Source organism: Ovis canadensis, chromosome 1 (assembly GCF_042477335.2).
Source record: "Ovis canadensis isolate MfBH-ARS-UI-01 breed Bighorn chromosome 1, ARS-UI_OviCan_v2, whole genome shotgun sequence".
Classification (NCBI taxonomy): domain Eukaryota; kingdom Metazoa; phylum Chordata; class Mammalia; order Artiodactyla; family Bovidae; genus Ovis; species Ovis canadensis.
In genome coordinates, this window is record NC_091245.1 from 265527371 (window position 1) to 265547325 (window position 19955).

The 19955-nt window shown below is 47.9% G+C and overlaps 1 protein-coding gene across 2 annotated transcripts in view; it reads left to right on the forward strand.

Annotated features, from left to right (window-relative positions):
- UMODL1 (uromodulin like 1) overlaps positions 1-19764 on the forward strand; it is an 81787-nt gene extending 62023 nt beyond the window's left edge. Inside the window, exons 19-24 of one of the 2 annotated variants that reach the window (XM_069581803.1) lie at positions 7842-7987; positions 8476-8712; positions 9311-9470; positions 11633-11717; positions 16815-17016; positions 18686-19764. In XM_069581803.1, coding sequence (XP_069437904.1) covers positions 7842-7987; positions 8476-8712; positions 9311-9470; positions 11633-11717; positions 16815-16996 — 810 coding nt within the window. In that variant the 3' untranslated portion in view covers positions 16997-17016; positions 18686-19764. Of the gene's footprint in view, positions 1-7841; positions 7988-8475; positions 8713-9310; positions 9471-11632; positions 11718-16814; positions 17195-18685 lie in introns of those variants that run through there. The other variant, XM_069581794.1, reaches the window with a different exon arrangement.
- Positions 19765-19955: the final 191 nt, after the last annotated feature.

Consider the following 19955-nt stretch of genomic DNA (forward strand, 5'->3'; position numbering starts at 1 on the left):
CCAGGCCTCCTGCATTGCAGACGCTTTACCCTCTGAGCCGGAAGCCCCTGGGTATTATTATCCATGTGTAATCAATGGGACCTGGAAGCTCACCAAGGTTTAAGGGGTAGGGCAAGGTCGAGGTTGCCTGGCCTCCGAGGACCCTGTAGCCTCTGTGACTCTGCCACTCCAAGGGTCTCAGTGGCACAGGGTGGGACCCTCAGAGGCTCTGGCTGGAGCCCTGGGTGAGCTCCCTCATGGGGAGGGGGAGCCTGGGCACAGGCTGGCCTGAGCTTGCTGATGACCCCAAGTCTAGGGTACAGGGAGATGGCATCTCGGGCTGAAAGGGTCAGAATCAGTGTCGTGCTAAGCAGGAGGCCCGGACATGACCCAGGGCCTGAGTAGGATGGGCTGGGGAAGGGGAGGTTGGAGACGTGGTGCAACACAGCTCAGAGTGCCAGCCCGCCTCGATGCCAGACCCTGGGCCAAGGGCAGGCCAGGCAGCTGGAGGTCAGCGGGGACCTGTGGGCCTGGCTGCCTTGGGGGGTCTCAGACCCACAGACAGGGCCCCTGGGTTGAAGGACCAGTTAGAATGCTTCTGGTGACCACAGCCTTTCTCAGCTCCCCTCCGACCCTCTAACCAGTACAACCAGAAAACAACCAGGGTTCCGGTTCTCTTTCTTAAAGATCCCTAAGACTCTCACATGCAGGTGGGCGCACAGAGAGGGGAGGCAAAGATGCTGCCGCGGTTCTCGGGGCCACTTTGGTGCGGGGCTTGTAGAACCAGGGAAAGATACCAGAAGTAAGATGCTCCTGCCTGTGGTGCTCAGGCGGGAGGAGCCCTGGGCTGCCCTGTCAGGAGTCGTCGCCGCCCACACGACTGGAGGGCAGACAGGGGGCCCGGAGACAAGGAGAAGGCTGCAGTTATCAGCTCTCCTGCTTGCTTGTTTTTCTGAGCTGGACAAACACCTGGTTGAGCAATTAAATTCAGTAAGACTCGGAGCCCATTCAGAACAAAAGGAAATGTATATCTTATGAGTCATATCCAAGCCCTGGAAGCCACAGGAGCTCTTAAGTGTTTTGAAATTTGTCAAAAACGAAGATTCTCCCCAAGGCTTCCTTATACAAATACAGCAGAGTATACGCTATAAGTGGGTTCTGCCTCCTTTTATTTTTGGTTAAATTTTATTGACTTCCTAGTTTTTAATAAAAGTGAAATTTAGGGTCTCAGTTCTGAGTTTGATTCACTCTATACAGATGATTTAGATCTGGCTAGGAAGAGATAGGGCTTCTTTGGTGTCTCAATGGTAAAGAAGCCGCTTGCCAATGCAGGAGATAGAACACGTGGATTTGATCCCTGGGTCAGGAAGATCCTCTGGAGGAGGAAATGGCAACCCGCTCCAGTGTTCTTGCCTGGAAAATCCCCTGGACAGAGGAGACTGGCAGGCTACAGTCCATGGCGTCTCAAAGAGTGATCACAACTGAGTGATCGAACACAGCACAGCCTTGGAAGAGATAGAAATGAGCCCACGCCCCAAAGATTTCCTGGAGTACCGAATCATCTTCATAATTTGTGTAAAATTCGTACAACGACGGAAGGAGACTGCCCAGGTTTTCTGAGGCAGTTTTCAAAGTGAGTCAAGGCGCATGACATCCACCGCTGGGAGGGCACGTGTTCCAGATTCGTTGTCTTTAATAAAGCCCATCCAAGATGTGACTTCCTGGCTTTGTAAAACCAGATGTGCTCCATGAGATTCTGTTAATGAACTGAAAAAACACGGAACTTGCAAACATCATGCAGATCATTCAAATACGTGGAAAGATGAGCATGAGTGCGTGCTTCATAGATCAATTGTGTCTGACTCTTTGTGACCCTATGGGCTGTAGCCCTCCAGTCTCCTCTGTCCATGGAATTGGCCAGGCTAGAATACTGGAGTGGGTTACCATTTCCTTTTCCAGGGGATCTTCCTAACCCAGGGATTGAACCCACATCTACTGTGTCTCCTGCATTGGCAGGAGGATTCTTTACCACAGCTCCACTTGGGAAGCCTGGAGATATGAACACAAGCACTTTATTTTAAAAAGCAATCATAGGAGATAGGTGTAAATTCAAAGATGTTTAAATGTTTTCATTTTGAATCGTTCACTTAAGAACCTGTGTGACTTTGTTCCTAGACGCTAATGCTTCTGGAGTCTCTACCAAGGAAAATGAACCCTAAAAATTATGATGACTTTCACTCTAATTTCAGTGTTTGTATAATAACCTAGAGAGATCAATACTATCCAAGAGTATTGGTTCCCTTTGGAGAACCACTCTTTGGAGAGCCACTCTTTGTTCTCTGTGTCTATAACTATTTCTATTTTGTTGCATTTGTTCATTTGTTTTGTATTTTAGATTCCACATACAAGGGATAACATATAGTATTTGCCTTTTTCTGTCGGACTGATTTCCTTTAGCATGATACCCTCTAGGTCCATGCATGTTGTTGCAAATGGTGAAATTCCATTCTTATTTTTATGGCTCGGAAGTATTCCATTATGTATATCGTTGTTCAGTCGTCCTGTCACGACTGACTCTTTGCGATCCCTGTCCCTCTGCCTTCCTGTCCCTCACCATCTCCCAGAGTTTGCCCAAGTTCGTGTCCGTTGCATCAGTGATGCCATCCAGCCATCTCATCCTCTGATGCCCTCTTCTCCTCCTGCCCTCAATCTTTCCCAGCGTCAGGGACTTTTCCAATTAGTTGGCTGTTCGAATCAGGTGATCAAAATACTGGCGCTTCAGCTTCAGCATCAGTCTTTCTAACGAGTTTGGAGGATTGATTTCCTTTAAGGTTGACTGGTTGGATCTCTTGCTGTCCAAGGGACTCATAGAAGTATTCTCCAGCCCCACAGTTTGAAGGCATCAATTTATTGGCACTCTGCCTTCTCTACAGTCTAGCTCTCACAGTACGTGACCACTGGGGAGACTATAACCTTGACCATGTGGACCTTTGTCAGCAGAGTAATGACTGCTTTTCAACACACTGTCTAGGTTTGTCATAGCTTTCCTGCTAGGAAGCAATCATCTTCTGATTTCACGTTTGCAGTCACCATCTGCAGTGATTTCAGAGCCCAAGAAGAGGAAATCTGTCACTGCTTCCACCTTTTCCCTTTCTATTTGCCATGAAGTGATGGGGCTGGCTGCCATGATCTTAGTTTTTTGTGTTTTTTTTTTTTAAATATTTAGTTTTAGGCCAGCTTTTTCACTCTCCTCCTTCACTTTCATCAAGAGGTTCTTTAGTTCCTCTTTGCTTTCTGCCGTTGAAGTGGTATCATCTGCATATCTGAGGTTGCTGATGTTTCTCCCGCCTGTCTTGATTCCAGCTTATAACTCATCCAGCCCAGCATTTCTCATGACGTGCTCAGCATATAGATTAAATAAACAGGGTGACAACAGACAGCCCTGTGGTACTCCTTTCTCAATCCTGAACCAGTCAGTTGTTCCATACAAGGCTCTAACTGTTGCTTTTTGACCCATATACAGGTTTATCAGAAGACAGCTAAGATGGTATGGTATTTCCATCTCTTTAAGAGCTTTCCACAGTTTGTTATGATCCACAAAGTCAAAGGCTTTAGTGTAGTTGATGAAACAGAGATAGATGTTTTTCTGGAATTCCCTTGCTTTCGCTATGATCCAGAGAAAGTTGGCAATTCAATCTCTGGTTCCTCTGCCTTTTTTAAAACTCATTTGTACATCTTGAAGTACTTCCCTGGTAGCTCAGATGGTAAAGCGTCTGCCTACAATGCAGGAGACCTGGGTTCGATCCCTGAGTTGGGAAGATCCCCTGGAGAAGGAAATGGCAACCCACTTCAGTATTCTTGCCTGGAGAATTCCATGGACTGAGGAGCCTGGTAGGCTACAGTCCATGGGATCACAGAGTCGGACACGACTGAGCGACTTCACTCACTCAGTCAAAGTACTTGATTCGCATAATGCTGAAGACTAGCATGCAAGTTCTTAGGCACAACCTTATTAGCATGGGAGATGAATGCAATTGTCTAATGCTCAGCGCATTCTTTAGCACTACCCTTCTTGAGAATTGGGATGAGGATTGACCTTTTCCAGTCCTGTGGCCATTACTACTGGGTCTTCCAGATTTGCTGACTTATTGAGTGTAACATTTTGATAGCATCATCTTTTAGGGTTATTCAGGTCCTGCGCCCGTTTTTAAATTGGGTTTGTATTTTTTGATGTTGAGTTGTGTGAGCTCTTTTTATGTCTTAGATATTAACCCTTTATCAGATGTGTGGTGGGTTAGTTGCTAAGTTTTGTCTGATTCTTGCAATCCCACGGACTGCAGCCCACCAGACTCCTCTGTCCATGGGATTTTCCAGGCAAGAATACTGGAATGGGTTGCCATTTCCTTCTCCAGGGGATCTTCCTGACCCAGGATTTGAACCTGGGTCTCCTGCATTATGGGTGGATTCTTTGCCAACTGAGCCACCATGTGTCCTTTGCAAATATCTTCTCCCATTCAGTAGGTTGCCTGGTTTTGTTGATACTTTCGTTCATTATGTAAGTTTTCAGTTTATGTAGTCCCATTTGTTTACTGTTGCTTTTGTTTCCATTTCCTGAGAAGACATATCAAAAAATACTAACAAGACTTATTTCAAAGAGCATATTGCCTATGTTTTCTTCCACACGTTTTATGGTTTCAGATTTAACATTTAAGTCTGTATCCATTTTGAACTTTTTTTTTTTTTGCATGGCATGAGAGTAAACCAGTTTGATTCTTTGGCATGTAGCTGTCTAGTTTTCCCAAAACCATTTTTTGGAAAAGTTGACTTATCCTCATTGTATATTCTCATAGATTAATTTCCCAAGTAAGTGTAGGTTAACTCCTAGGCTCTCTACTCTGTTCCGTAGATCTATGTGTCAGTGTAGGTGCCAATACCATGCTATTTTAATGACTGTAGCTTTGTAGTAGAGTCTAAAGTCAGGAAGTATGATACTTCCAGTGTTTTTTCTTCTTTCTAAGGATTGTTTTGGTTGCTTGGGGTCTTTATGTTTCCATACAAATTTTAGATTTTTTTGTTCTAGTTCTGTGAAAGATGCCATTGGTTATTTTGATAAGGATTGCCTTGAGTCTGTAGATTGCCCTGGTAGAATGGTCATGTTAGCAATATTAATTCTTCCAGTCCATGCCCACAGCGTATCTGTCCATCTGTCTGTGTTGGCTCCAGTTGCTTTCATCAGTGTCTTACAGTTTTCTGAGTACAAGTCGTTTACCTCCTTATTTAAATTTATTCCTAGGTTTTTAATTTTATTTTTTGATGTAATTGTAAATGAGATTGTTTTCTCTTTCTGATAGCTTATTAGTTAGTTTGATAGCTCCTGTTAGTGTACAGAAATGCAGCAGATTTCTATATACTAATTATGTTTCTGCAACTTTACTGATTTCATTGATGAGGTTTTTTTTGTGATGTCTTTAGGATTTTGGGGCTTCACTGATAGATCAGTTGGTAAAGAATCTATCTGCAATACAGGAAATGCTGGTTCAATTCCTGGATTGGGAAGATCTCCTGGAGAAGGGCTATTCTACCCACTCCAGTGTTCTTGAACTTCCTTTGTGGCTCAGCTGGTAAAGAATCCACTTGCAATGTGGGAGACCTGGGTTTGATCCCTGGGTTGGGAAGATCCCCTGGAGAAGGGAAAGGCTACCCACTCCAGTATTCTGGCCATAGTCCATAGGGTCACAAAGAGTCAGGCATGAGTGACTTTCACTTTAGGATTTTCTATGTATAGCATCATGTCATCTGCAAAGAGTGACAGTTTTACTTCTTTCTTTCTAATTTGGATTCCTTCTTATTTTTCCTTGTCTGATTGCTGTGACTAGGACTTCAATACTAAGTTGAATAAAAGTGGTGACAGTGAGCATTCTTGTTTTGCTGCTGCTCTTAGAGGAAATGCTTTCAGCTTTCAGTGTGATGTTAAAGAGCTGAAGATTCTTTGATACGAACAACTTTGCCAGTTTGTCCAGGTCTGTTTAATGTGCACACAAGTAAAACATACTCATTCTATAATTTATTATAAAACAGCAAGTAAGGAGTAGATGCAGTAGCTGTAGAAGAAAAGATAATTCAAAATGTCCTTCTGTTCAGGAACTCCCTGATCATCAGAGAGCAGACAGTTCCCTTCCTACTCCTCTAAGCTTTGTCCTGCAGATGAAGTTTTGTTTTCAGACCCACTCAAGTCAAGGCTTAATTGTCCATTGGGTTTCTCGTCAGTTAGAGGCACAGTCACATTAGTATTGGTAATCTCAGAATCTCTATTTTCAGCAGATACTCTACTGGCAGCCTTATCAGGATTAGGCCATTTGTCATATGGCTCATACTCTGCTTTGCTCTGTCGTCCTTCAAGCTGTCCAATAACATTTACTTTACTTGGCTGTGTATTTCCACCAATTCTAATTCCAACTTCTTCATTGGCATAATTTTCAGCCACGCCTCTTGTTTCCTCTTCACGCAAAATGCCCCTTGTCTAGTTCTAAACTGTTAAGGTTGGTGACTTTAACAGCAGCAGAACAAGGCCCACCGCTGGCCGTGATGCACAGTAAGCATTACAAGCACAGGTCACCCAGGCTGTTCTTGGTTGGTCCTGGGCTCTGTCCTTCTGGTGATACTTTTGAAGGTGTCAATAAGGGGTATTGATCTTGGGAAAGCCACTACCATGACAATCAAACTCCAAGCCACTAGCAAGTAAAGCAACTCAAACAGATAATTAAAACTTCAGGCATTTTGTCAAACAAAAGACTTTGGCTTCAGTATAACAATGGCAGGACTTCCCTCGTGGCTCAGACTGTAAAGCATCTGTCTACAATGCAGGAGACCCGGGTTTGAGCCCTGGGTTGGGAAGATCTCCTGGAGAAGGAAATGGCAATCCACTCCAGTACTATTGCCTGGAAAATCTCATGGACAGAGGAGCCTGGTAGGCTACAGTCTATGGGGTCACAAAGAGTCGGACACGACTGAGTGACTTCACTTTTCATAATGATGGCAATTTTCACAGAAATTCTTAATCTCCTCCTACAATGCTCTCTCCACTGAATCAAATGATGAAGCTGCCCATCTCAAGGTTCTCATCTCTGCTTTTGATTCTGGAGAAATTTCAGAACTCTCTTTGATGTTGGCAAGCCCATCTCCTTGTATTAGTTGGTACACAACTGTCTGAAAACCTCTTTTTTTTCTGCTAAACATTCACATTCTGAGCAGCCAGTCCTTAATGCCAGCTGACCTTGGGGTCATTTCCCTAGCATGAAACCGATTTGCTCTGCACTTCTGTTTATGGGCTTAACCTCGTTAATACTAACAGGCATCACAATGTTCCCTGGGGACTCGTGTCCTCAGGCGTAAACTGCGTTATCACCTCACATCCCCCAGTCCTCTTGCAGATCACATTCATTTTCGTTAGGTTGCCCTCTGGATCTTTGGTTCTGTGCAAAATTCTCTGCAAAATTACAATGCAGTTTTCTGAGTCGCGGACTTTGATTTATTTTAACTCGATTTCTTAGGTGAGGGCTCTGCACTCTCATGTTCAGAAATGCCCTTGAGGATTATTTGGGCAGGAGCCTGATCTGCTGTTTAGGGTATCTGATCTAGTTTGTCTCTGGCTCTCTTTTAATGCAGAAAGGGAGCACAGGAAATAGGCTAAATCAGGTGTCCCAATGTTATCTTTTGCAGTTTATACTGGGGAAAAGTTGTCAGCGTTTTCACACTTGGAGGGGGTAAACTTTAAACAGCCCCTGCACCCAGAGCCGTGATCCGCAGCCACGGTGGGGGCTGACCGGGGCCCGGGAGCTCACTCACTCCCCGTTTGTTCTCAGAACATGACCACTACGGTGGTGAGGACCACGCTGAGGAACGACATGTCCCCAGAGGGCATCATCCACCACATGAAGATTGAAAGCCCCATCCACTGCACCTTCCAGAATGACCTCCTGACCTCATCCGGCTACACGCCCGAGTGGGGGTGAGTGCAAAGGTCTCTCCCCTATTCCCCGGGGCTCATACTGCTCCCAGTGCCTTCACCTGGGGGCTTCTTTAGGGTTTCAGTCACTTGAAGACCCTTCTGAAAGACTGAACATACAAGTGGATACTGGCCAGGAACTGATTAACTGCCAGTTTCCCTAGACTTGTCCCCTTTTCGGGTTTGAACCAACCAGAGACAGTCAGGTCTGCTCCCCTAGCCAGTCACATAGGATGTCATCAGGGCACACCTGAGCTCCCCTGTCCCCTGTGACACTCACCCCTCCTCTGCCTGCCTTCAGGTCTCCACCAAGCTCTAGTGACCGGGGCTGCTCCCAGCTCCAGCCAGCTTAGGGAAAAAAATAGCCTTTCTCTGCTTGTTCTCACTGGATGGTCTTCTTTTATGTCCACCCTTCTTTGGAGTTGCATTTTGGGGAGGAATGGGAACAAGTGGGTCAAAGAAGCAACCCCTGCAAACATTCTGCCTTGCAGGGTTTACACCATCATTGAGGACCTCCACGGCGCTGGAAGTTTCGTCACTGAAATGCAGTTATTTATTGAAGACTCTCCGATTCCTCAAAATTACAGTGTGTCTGCCAGTGATGATGTCAAGATCGAAGTAGGGCTCTATAAACAGAAAAGCAACCTGAAGGTGGTCCTGACTGAATGCTGGGCCACGCCATCCAGCAATGCCAGGGACCCGATCATGTTTGGTTTCATTAACAACAGGTGAGGGCTCAGGGGCCACTGGGCACCTGCCCCTTGCTGTGTAGTCTGAGTTTGCTGTTGTTGCTCAGCCATGTCTGACTCCTTGCAACCCCATGAACTGCAGCACACCAGGGTCCTCTGTCCTTCACTGTCTTCCGGAGTTTGGTCAAACTCATGTCCACTGAGTCAGTGATGCCATCCAACCATCTCATCCTCTGTTGTCCCTTCTCCTCCTGCCCTCAGTCTTTCCTAGCATCAAAGTCTTTTCCACTGAGTCCACTCCTCACATCAGGTGGCCAAAGTATTGCAACTTCAGTTTCAGCATCAGTCCTTCCAATGAATATTCAGGGTTGATTTTCTTTAGGGTTGACTGGTTTGATCTCCTTGCAGTCAAAAGGACTTCCAAGAGAATTCCCAGATACACGTGGATGCAGACCTGGGTTTAGGCAGTGCCCTCAGGATACCTTCCTGTTGGGAACTGGAGACCTAGCCATCCTTGCCTACTTGGAGACTTGCGGGCATGCTCCAGCTGCACTCAGGTGCGACGTAAGGAAACTCATCTGGCAACAAGGACAGGAGTGCCAGTGTGGAACTAATGAATCACCTTCTCTCTCCCCAGCTGCCCCATCCCCAATACACACACGAACGTGATCGAGAACGGCAATTCCAACAAGGCCCGGTTTAAGCTGAAAATCTTTTCCTTCATCAACAACTCCATAGTCTATTTGCACTGCAAACTCCGTATCTGTATGGAATCCCCCGGAGCCACATGCAAAATAGTAGGTGTTTTGCTATTCTAAACCTCTGGACTCACGCTCAGCATATGAGGAGGGAGGCTCCAGGATCAGAAGCCCGGGGTTTGGGCAGCTCTGGGAACCGACTTCATGGAGAGGGTTCTGGGCCCCACAGAACTGTCTTTTAAAAGGCATGAAATGAGGTCTTGATGGTGGACAGGCTTGGGTGGAAGACTGATGTCGCTGGGTGATTCACTGGAGCCCTTCCTGGGGCCATACCCTTCCACTGGCCGTCACATCAGACCTTCCTTCTCATAGTGCCATAGTGCCTCTCTTCAAGGTGATCGAACACATATTTAGGTGTAAAAATGTTTTAATTTGGAATTCTTGTTAGCAAGTCGACGGAATGCTATTGAATCTTAGCCATTATCCTGTTTAATTTTTTTTTTTCTTTCCCGTTCAGCATTTATGCTGGGATTATGAATAACTTTACATTCTCATTTCCTCAGACCTTTGAAACTGAGATGCGCTTTGTGTTCCCGGGTTGGAGAGTTATTCTTTGTTCACAGATGAGTAGGTGCAGTGACTGTTACATGTCGCCTGTGGCGAAGGATAGCGTTGAGGGCTCTGCTGGTCTCTGGGTCAGCCACTACCTGTTTGTCTTTCCTTTGGGGGACACGCTTGTTCCTATGCTCTTCATGGAAGCTGGGTGGTTTCCAGGGTGATCAGCGGCAGGGCTGATCGTCTGAATGCACAGGAGAAGCCCAGCGACTCCTGGGTTTGTTGTTACTTTTTCTCAAACAGAAGATCTTCTGGAACAACAGGAGGAGAGGAGCACAGTGCTTGCCTGTGGAGGGACCCTGACCCTTATTATGTATTTATTTGGCTGCACTGGGTCTTAATTGTGGCACACGGCATCTTTAGCTGTGGCATGTGAACTCTTAGTTGGGGCATGTGGGATCTAGTTTCCTGATCAGGGATCAAACCCGGGCACCCTGCATTGGGAGCATGGAACAGTCTTAGTCACTGGCCCACCAGGGAGGTTCCAGCACTAAGGATGTTAATGGTCATGACAGCGTGGGTAAGGAGCTGCCAGTTCTCGAATTCTGTACAATATGGGCTGCTCATATTTCTTTCCAACTTCCTTTGGGACAGGCGTTGTATTATCTTCCCAGGGCTGCTGTAGCAAAGTGTGTGCATGCATACGAGCGTGCCAAATTGCTTCAATTGTGTCCAACTCTTTGCGACTCTATGGACTCTAGCCTGCCAGGCTCCTCTGTCCATGGGATTTCCCAGGCAAGAATACTGGAGTGAGTTGCCATACCCTCCTCCGGGGGAATCCTCCCAACCCAGGGATCGAATCCACATCTTTTGCATCTCTTGCATTGGCAGAAGGGTGCTTTACCATTAACACCACCTGGGAAGCCCTGCTGTAACAAAGTACCATAGGCTTAAATAGCAGAAATCTCTCCTTGCACAGCTCTTGAAGCTGGAAGCCCAAGATCGAGGTGTCGGCCAGGTTATTCCTCCTGAGGCTGTGGGGAGACTCTGTTGAGGTCTGGCTCTCTGCCTGGTTGGTGCCACGTTCTCCCTATGTCTTCACACATCTTCCCTCTGTACATGCCTGTGTCCGTGTGCAAATGCCCCCTGTTTACAAGGACACAATCACACTGGGTTGGAGTCCACCCTAACGGCCTCATCTTACCTGGGTCCTCTGCAAAGACTTTGCTTCCACCTAGGGTCACATCCACAGGTACTGGGGTTAGGACTGTAACATCTTTGGGGGCGGAGCACAGTGCACTCCGTCACAGGGGTATAGCAAGTAGACTCTATGTCACTGAAACTTTTTGTAAGGCAAAGGCATTAAGAGGAGCAGGTGTCTGCAGCAGGCTGTGAAGAACACAAAGGCGACTCTGAGATGAGGCCAGAGCTAGTAACTGGAGACAGCTCAGGGGGCTACATCTCGCTTCCTCCAACCTGCCTGCTGCCTAGTCCTCCCCTCATCCCACTGGGTATGCAGCCTGGCACAGTCCAGGTGATCTGGCCTCCTCAACATCCCTCCCCCCTCATTGAACTCATCCATTGGGACTTGACGTTTCTAGCAGGAAAGAGCGTGTGCGAATCAGTGTACTATCCCTGAGAGTGGGTACCTTTCTCATAACCATTGTTCGACTAATGCGAACACTTTTTTCCTATGCAAACAACAGAACTGTGATGACTTTCGGTCACTGAGAAGCAGCGAGGCATCCGTGATGCACCAGATGTCCTGGGGACCCCTGATTCGGTCTGAAGGTGAGCAGGTGACACGGGCTAGACAACTAAACCTGGGTATGGATTCAGAAACTGCTAGCTGTCCCCAAATATCTGTTCTTCCCTCCTTCAATGGTAATAGAACCCTCAGTTTTCAGGGGACAGGTGGCTGCCAGGAAAAACTATAGTTCCCAGCCAACCTCGCAGCAAGAGTGGCTACATGAGTGAACTCTGGTTAATAAGACGCAAAGTGAAGTGAAGTCGCTCAGTCGTGTCTGACTCTTTGTGATCCCATGGACTCGGTCCATGGAATTCTCCAGGCAAGAATACTGGAGTGGGTTACCATTTTCTTCTCTAGGGGATCTTCCTGGCCCAGGGATCGAACCCAGGTCTCCTGCATTGCAGGCAGACGCTTTACCGTCTGAGCTACCAGGGAAGCCCCAATAAGATACAAAAGGGAGTGTCAAATGCCCTCCTTCTAAACACCTGGTATGCACCCGGCTGCCTGAAATACAGGGGAGGCGGCTGCAGCCAGCCACCACCTGGGGTCATGAGGACCATCCAGACAGGAGCTGGAAGGAACTGGTGCCCCAGGACACCCTGGAGCAAAGCTGCAGCGACAGGCTTGAGCTCTGTCCTCCCATTTTTATGCCAAAAAGAAAGAAACTTCCATTTTCTTTGTACCGCTATTTTGGGGTTTTCTCTTTCTTGCATCTAAACCTAATCCTAGTTGATTTTCCCTTTTTATTCTGTTTCTTCCTAATCTGGATGGCCTTCTTTGTCTCTCTATTTTCTTGTTCAAGAACTTCTGGGTTCTGGAGGCAGGGTGTAAACCAGGACAGGAGTCCTGACCAGAGCTTGGGAGGGAAGGCTTTTGGCCAGTGATATTCAGCTGCTGGTTCTCATCCAGAACATTTCAGAGATTTAAAAGATCACAGGACCCCAGCCAGGCCCCAGGCCTGTCCACTCAGGGTCTCCCAAGCTGGACTCCAGGCCCTGGCGTTTGCATTGGTCCTCAGGCGATCACTGGCCTGGGTCCTGGGACAATGCTTTTCCTGCCCTCTTCATTGTCTTAAATTGCCGAGAGCTGGTTGATCTGGGGCTCTAATATGAAAGAGAACATATATGTGAATTACATTCACTAAGAACCATAAACTGAGTGGTTAAAATAACAGAAAATACTCTTGAAATCTGGAGACACAAATCCAAGATCACATAATGGGTGGGGCTGACTCCTTCCAAAGTCTCTGAGGGCCTCCGTTCCAGGCCTGGCTCCCAGCCTCTGCAGGTCATGCTGGATGACCTGGCTGTGGCCGCCTCCCTCCAGCCTCTGCCTCTGGCATCACGTGGCTTCTCCTGAGCACCTCTGTCTTCTTAAGGGGACACTGGTCATTGAATTAGGGGCCTCTCCACTTCAGTATAACTTCTTAATTAATGACATCTGCAAGGACCATATTTCTGAATAAGGTCACATTCTGAGGCACTGGGGGTTCAAACCCAACACATATTTTTTGGAGGATTATACTTCAACATGTAACACTGTTTGCTGGCCTTTTAAAGGAAGAATCCACCCAGGCAATCCCTGAATCTGTGCTGCCAACAGATCACCTATCAGCATTATACTTTTTGCACTTAATTTTTGGAAATCATCCATCGCCATTTGCTTTTCCAGAGAACATAATTTCTTAGTCACTACAGCTTTGTGTGTGTGTGTGTGTGTAAGAAGAAGCTGAGAAAGTTTGAGGTTAATGTCCTATAGGCTCCTGAAATGAATCAGTGGGAACGGTCTAAGACAACTGTGGAGGAGGCTCAGAAGTGAGAAGCCTGGGGGTCCCTGGATGGTGGCTGAGCTTAGCCTCTGGAAGGGGACTGAGCTCTAGCTTCCCAGCTCCTGGGTTTTTGCACACCTCCATCACTACCCCTCACTGAGACTGTCCCCGTCACAGGGGCAGTGACAGGTCAGTGTCTTTGCAGAAGGAGTGGTCATGTACATCACAGCATGATGTCACCACCACCCTGTGCATGGGTGCTCACACTTCTGGGGGAAGACCCATGTCTTCTAAGTGTCTCATCCATCAGGGCTGACCTGTGGATGTTATGTTTAAGGAGACATTCCCACTGATGGTGCGGGTCACGTTGCAGCACAGGCTCCCTCTCTATTTGTAAGCATCTCTCCTGAACCAGGAACCATTCCTGGACCCTGATAACCAGGGGACAGTGCTGGCCTGTGGACTCCACTTAGAGCAGCTCTGAGTCTGTGGCTGGTTAAGAGCACTTGACTGTAGGGAACAGAAACCCAGCTGGAGAGGCAGCAACCAAGCAGGTTCCCTTGTCTCTGGAGCTGGCAGTCTGGGGCTGCAGCTAGACTCCGTGGGGCCAACCATGGGGGGAACTTCTGCTTTTTTCTGCAGGATCCTCAAGGGGGATCCTCCCCCCTTATGGTCACAAGTTGGCCCCTGACATGAGATACAGGAGGAGGGGGGAGTCTCCGTGGTACCATCCACTGGAGGCTGGATTTCAGGGCCAGCTGTGAATGAGTTGTTAGGAAGCTGGTGACCCAGAGTCCTGGGGCCTCAGGTTCCTTAGAAGCTTGCAGGTGCTCCAGCAATCATTCCCAGTATCCTCATCCCAGTGTGGCCCTCCCTCTGGAGGATGGGGTTGCCTGGTTTCCAGCTGACCCATCATACAGGCTGTCTGAAGGGAGCCTCTTCTAAGCCATAGGTGACCACTTTGCTGCACATGCCTGAGCTGTAACTGGGGTGCCCAGAGCAGCAGGCACTTCAGGCCATAGCCCCAGAAATGGGAAACGGGGTCTCAAGTGTCCCTTGTTCCCCAGGAAGGCTTTCATACCCAGACCTTTCTGATAAGCTCCTGTGATAAGATTGAGACAAAATTTACCTAATATAAAGTTAACTTTTAAAATAAACTATTGGGTAGAATTTAGCACATTCACAGTGTGGTACGACCATTACCTTTCTCTAGTTCCAAAACATATTCATCCCCCAATGCAGTTCCAAGCCCACAGAGAGTGAACCTCAGCCCCACCCCCACCCCTGAAACCCTGAGGTCGGCTTTCTGACTCCAGTTTCCCTAAACACAGGATCACATGACTACCTGTGGTCTTCAGCAACCGTGCCTGTCACTCAGCGGAGTGGATGTTTTCAAGACTCCTCTGTGTCCCACGTAGCGTGTGGCAGAACCTCCTCCCTTTCATGGCTGAACGCCATTCCTCTGGGTGATGGCCACATTTGTTTGCTCATTCAGAGCTTTTGATGGATTTGGGTCTGTTTCCTCTTTCCGCTGCTGTGAACCTGCATAGATGAGTATTTGCATCCCTGTTTTCAGCAGTTTTGGGTCCAGACTCCATGTGCTTTCTTGCCCCTGAGTCTGGGGAAGGTCAGCTCCCCGGTGCTGAGTTGCATGTGGGTACAGGCAACGTATCCCTGTGCCGAGTCCACTGAGCTCCCTGCCCCCACCTGCACTGCCAGTGGCTCCCATGTGGCCTCCTCTTCTTGGCCAGTGACCATCCGGAGGATGAGCAGGAGGAGCTGTCCCCTCTGCTGTGCTCTCCTGGGCTTGAGGCACCTGCCCTGGCACCTCTGGGAGCCGGCGGGTTAATGGGCACACTGAGCAGCTGCCGTGGGAGAGCCTGCTCCATCATGGGCTCTGACCTGAATCCTCTCTCTAGGGGCGATGCTGGGGCCCAGTCGGGACCTGGCCCCGCTGCTGTGGGTGGACCTCCCACCTGCACCGTCTCACCCCTGTAGGTGTTACCCAGTCAGGGCTCGCTCCATTCGCTGCATGATAGGCCAATAAATCTGAGAGACAAGGGGTTAAGATAAGCAACTTTATTCAGGCAGCCCACTGACCAAGAAGATGGCAGGCTTGTTTCTCAAAATAACCATCTTGTTGGGGTCTGGGTGCCAGGTTCCTTTATAGAGTCAGAAAGAAAGAAGCAGGGAGGAACTAAAGTCAAAAGGCAGAACAGAGAGGGAGAGGCAGTGGGGAAGTAAAGTGAAAGGGTCTGCAGTCTTGCAAAACATCTCCATGGGAATAGCCAACCTTTGGAAGGGGTATGCTAATCACTTCTACTCACAGGTGGGTCAGTTCAGTTGCTCAGTCGTGTCCTACTCTTTGTTAGCACGCCAGGCTTCCCTGTCCATTACCAGCTCCTGGAGGTTGCTCAAACTCATGTCCATCGAGTCAGTGATGCATTCCAACCATCTCATCCTCTGTCGTCCCTTTCTTCTCCTGACTTCAATCTTTCCCAGCATCAGGGTCTTTTCCAGTGAGTCAGTTCTTCAGATCAGGTGGCTAAAGCATTGGAGCTTCAGCTTCAACATCAGTCCTTCCAATGAATATTCAGAACCAATTTCCTTTAGGATTGACTGGTTGGATCTCCTTGCAGTCCAAGGGACTCTCAAGAGTCTTCTCCAACACCACAGTTCAAAAGCATTAATTCTTCGGCGCTTAGCTTTCTTCACAGTCCAACTCTCACATTCATACACAACTACTGGAAAAACCATAGCCTTGACTAGACGGACCTTTGTGGGCAAAGCAATGCCTCTGCTTTTTAATACACTGTTTAGGTTTGTCATAGCTTTTCTTCCAAGGAACAAGTGTCTTTTAATTTCATGGCTGCAGTCACCATCTGCAGTGAGCCAGCCACCGCCCCCCCCACCAAATTAAGTCTCACTGTTTCCATTGATTCCCCATCTATTTGCTATGACGTGATGGGACCAGATGCCATGATCTTCATTTTCTGAATGTCGAATTGTAAGCAAGCTTTTTTACTCTCCTCTTTCAATTTTATAGAGAGGCTCTTTGTTCTTCCTCACTTTCTGCCATAAGGGTGGTGTCATCTGCGTATCTGAGGTTATTGATATTTCTCCTGGCAATCCTGACTCCAGCTTGTGCTTCATCCAGCCTGGCATTTCGCATGATGTACTCTGCATGTGGGTAGGGTCCGATTATCTGTGAGCTGAGCAAAGGCACTCTAGCTGACAGACATGCAGAGGGACAGAGTCCTCTGAGGCTGACCATTGTGTATGATTGTAATAACAGTCAAAAGCAATGAAAAGCAAGTTAAAGAAACAGTTCCAACATGGAGTCAGAACTGGCTTCTTTTGTGCAACACAGGGTCACCTCCTGCGGCAGGGCCGGGCCTGGGAGCCGGCTACCTGGTCCTCATCGTGGGGGCCGCCTGTGCCTTGGTGGCGGGGGCTGCTGCCCTCCTTGTCTGGCACTACCAGAGAATGACTGGAAAATACGACTTCAAAGCCCGGTCCGACAACTTCAGCTACCAGGCGTTCCACGAGTAAGGAGCCCGGCTGCCCTGCAGGTGGGTGCCAAGCGAGACCCTCTGACGTGCGAGTCCTGCCTTCACCACTGATGGCGACCACACAGCATATCCGGGGGTTTTGGCTGTGGGTAGATTTGTGGGTGTTGGTGTCTCATGCCTGCAATACTGTGTGATTTTTTAAATAGAAATATATATTTGGTCTTCATCCACTGTTCCTGATACACGTGTGTGTTCTCGGTCGCTAAGTCACGTCTGACTCTTTTGTGACCCCATGGACTGTAGCCCCCCAGGCTCCTCTGTCCATGGGATTCTCCAGGCAAGAATACTGGAGTGGGTTGCCATGCCCTCCTCCAGGGGATCTTCCCGACCCAGGGATCAAACCCACGTCCCTTATATCTTCTGTGTTGGCAAGCAGGTTGTTTACCACCAGTGCCACCTGGGAAGCTCAACTTCAGCTCAACTTTCCTCTAACATTAAAGACAACAGCTGCCTTGGCCGGGTACCTTCTCGTCCGGTTTGGGACCCATGAGGTGTGGTCATGCAGACCCTTCCACTTACTGACCCTGCTCCATACTGTCCTCGTTGGGGGTACTGCGGGGGCTAGCCCATGTCCCCTTCTTCCATCCCCATGCTTAGCCTGTCATTCTCTCGAGATAACAGACCTTCAGCACAATTCAGTTCTACAGTGTGGTAGACCCGAGATTCATTCTTTAAATGAAGACAGTGGGCTCAGAGAGCTCAGGTCAATCACCCCGGTCGGTTACACAGCAGAGCCTGGGTTACTTCTCCATGAGGCAGCGTCTCCTTCTGGTTGACTTTGTTGTGACCAGAGAAATTGTCCCCTGCTCCAGGAGCTGATCCTGGAGACACTGGGAACGTGACGTCTCGCCTGATCTCACCTGTTCTCAGCCCCCACCAACCTGAGAGCCCTTGTCACTCCAGGCCCTGGAGCCCTAACATCCCCCCATGGGAAGGACTGGGCCCGGGCCATCACCACCCCACACAGAATCACAAGGAAATTTCAGTTTCTTACTTCAGATATAAAATAAGAATGGCAACAAGGAGGCCAGTACTTGTCCTGGGGGATTTCCAAAGAAATCTGGTGAGTTGAGTTGACCAGGGAGGCCAGCCCCTCCTCAAAATTAAAACACAGAGGGAAAATTTGCCCCTGGCCTTTTCTTAAGCTCCTGGGACTCCTGTCTTCCAAAGTATATAAGGAAGAAACTTATAACTAGTTCTCAAGTTCTTGCAAAAATCTGCTCTTTGGAAAACATCAAGCAAACATCCCCGAGGTTGACACTTGGCACAGCCCCATTGGGCGATGAGCCCTGTGTCCGGGTGGGTGGCCCACAAATTGTGCAAAGGCACAGAGTCCCCAGGGCGTGGCCGTCTGGCTCAGGTGTGTGCGCCGGTCACGCCTGCTTGCCTACCAGAGGGAGTGGGCCTCACCCGAGACCATGTTCCCATACCTCCTGGGAGTCTCTGCCCTTTTATTGGGCCCGGCCTGGCCCTATTCAGCAAGCACAGATGTCGTGTCCTCAGGATTGGCAGAAACTCTCCCCTCCTCACCCTCCCGGGGTTTCCAGCATAAACCTTGCCTTTCCTGGCACAGACTGACCCAGATGATCTTCCTGACACAGGTAGCTGTGATCAGGTTCCAAAGTCTTCACTCGAGGCTTGATGAGAGCCTGTTTTGTCCTACATCCAGGCTTCGATGAGCCCCAGAGTTGGAGAACACACAGACTCTGCCTGCCCCCAGGAGGCCCGTCCTCCATGTGGGTCCCAGACAAGCAGCAGCGCCAGGAGGGTGAGAGGAGCTGGTGGAGAAGCATGCAGGAACCCGGACGCCAGGAGCCCCAGACACAGGGATTTTCAAAGCGAGCTCCAACACAGCTCTGCCATCACCCAGTCACCGCCACCACCCAGAGCTCCCAGCCCTGTTACCACTGCAAGTGGGCCAAGCCCCCGTCTTGGCTTTGCTCATTGTTGACCTCTACCACCTACTACCCACCCATCCATCTTTGTGCCCCTCTGTTAAATACATAATATTTCACTTTCTCAAAAATATTTGACATCACACTTGAAATCCTATTTTTAAAACTAGGTCAGTCATAAAAAAATACTGCTAATGTGATTTTTAGTAGACACATCTACCCTTTGACTTCAGTCCTGCATCATTACCAAGATGTTGTTTCTATTTACACAACAGTGACTCAAAAAGCACTCTATTAATATGAAAATTTTTATAGCAAGTAGGAAAATATTATATATATGTATATATATCTCCCTATTTTATACTTTTCCAAGCATTTTCACAGATACTAAAATAAATAATTTACCTGGGGGTGAGGCACTATTTACCCATTGCATAATGGTTAACCATAAAATGAATGGGTGAGTTATTTACGTAAGTTTACAAAATGAGCTCATGAGGAAATAGGTCTAGAAACTAAGTTTTAGTTTAGAATTTTCTTCATCGCACCGTGCTAAGTGATAACGCTTCTTACTTTACTTGAAGTACATGGAATTGTATTTGATACCTAACACCTGAGAGTATAGTGTTTTTCCTTGATGAAGTTAGAACATGGTCTTAGTTTTTAATTCATAGAGTTAATTTTATTGAATGTTTTTAATTCATAGGATTAATTTTATTGAGTGTAACTAACACGGGACAGTAGGGAAATATATTTTGATTTATTGAAAATCTCAGAGTCATGATAGAATTACAATATGTGATACATGGATAATAATTCTGAGCGAATGGAATAAATTGCTACAACACTGCAAGAGGCCCGTGCTGGCTGCTCTGTCTGTTTTCATCCACCTCACAAGCTCACTCAGCATCCGCAAGTGCTGTGTTTCAAGGACACCAGGGGCCCATCTCTGGCTCTTCCTGAGCTGTGTCCACTTGTTCTGACATCAGCTCAGGATCTCTCACGAACCTTTCTGGAGGAAGAGACAGTTAGTGTTCAGTAAGC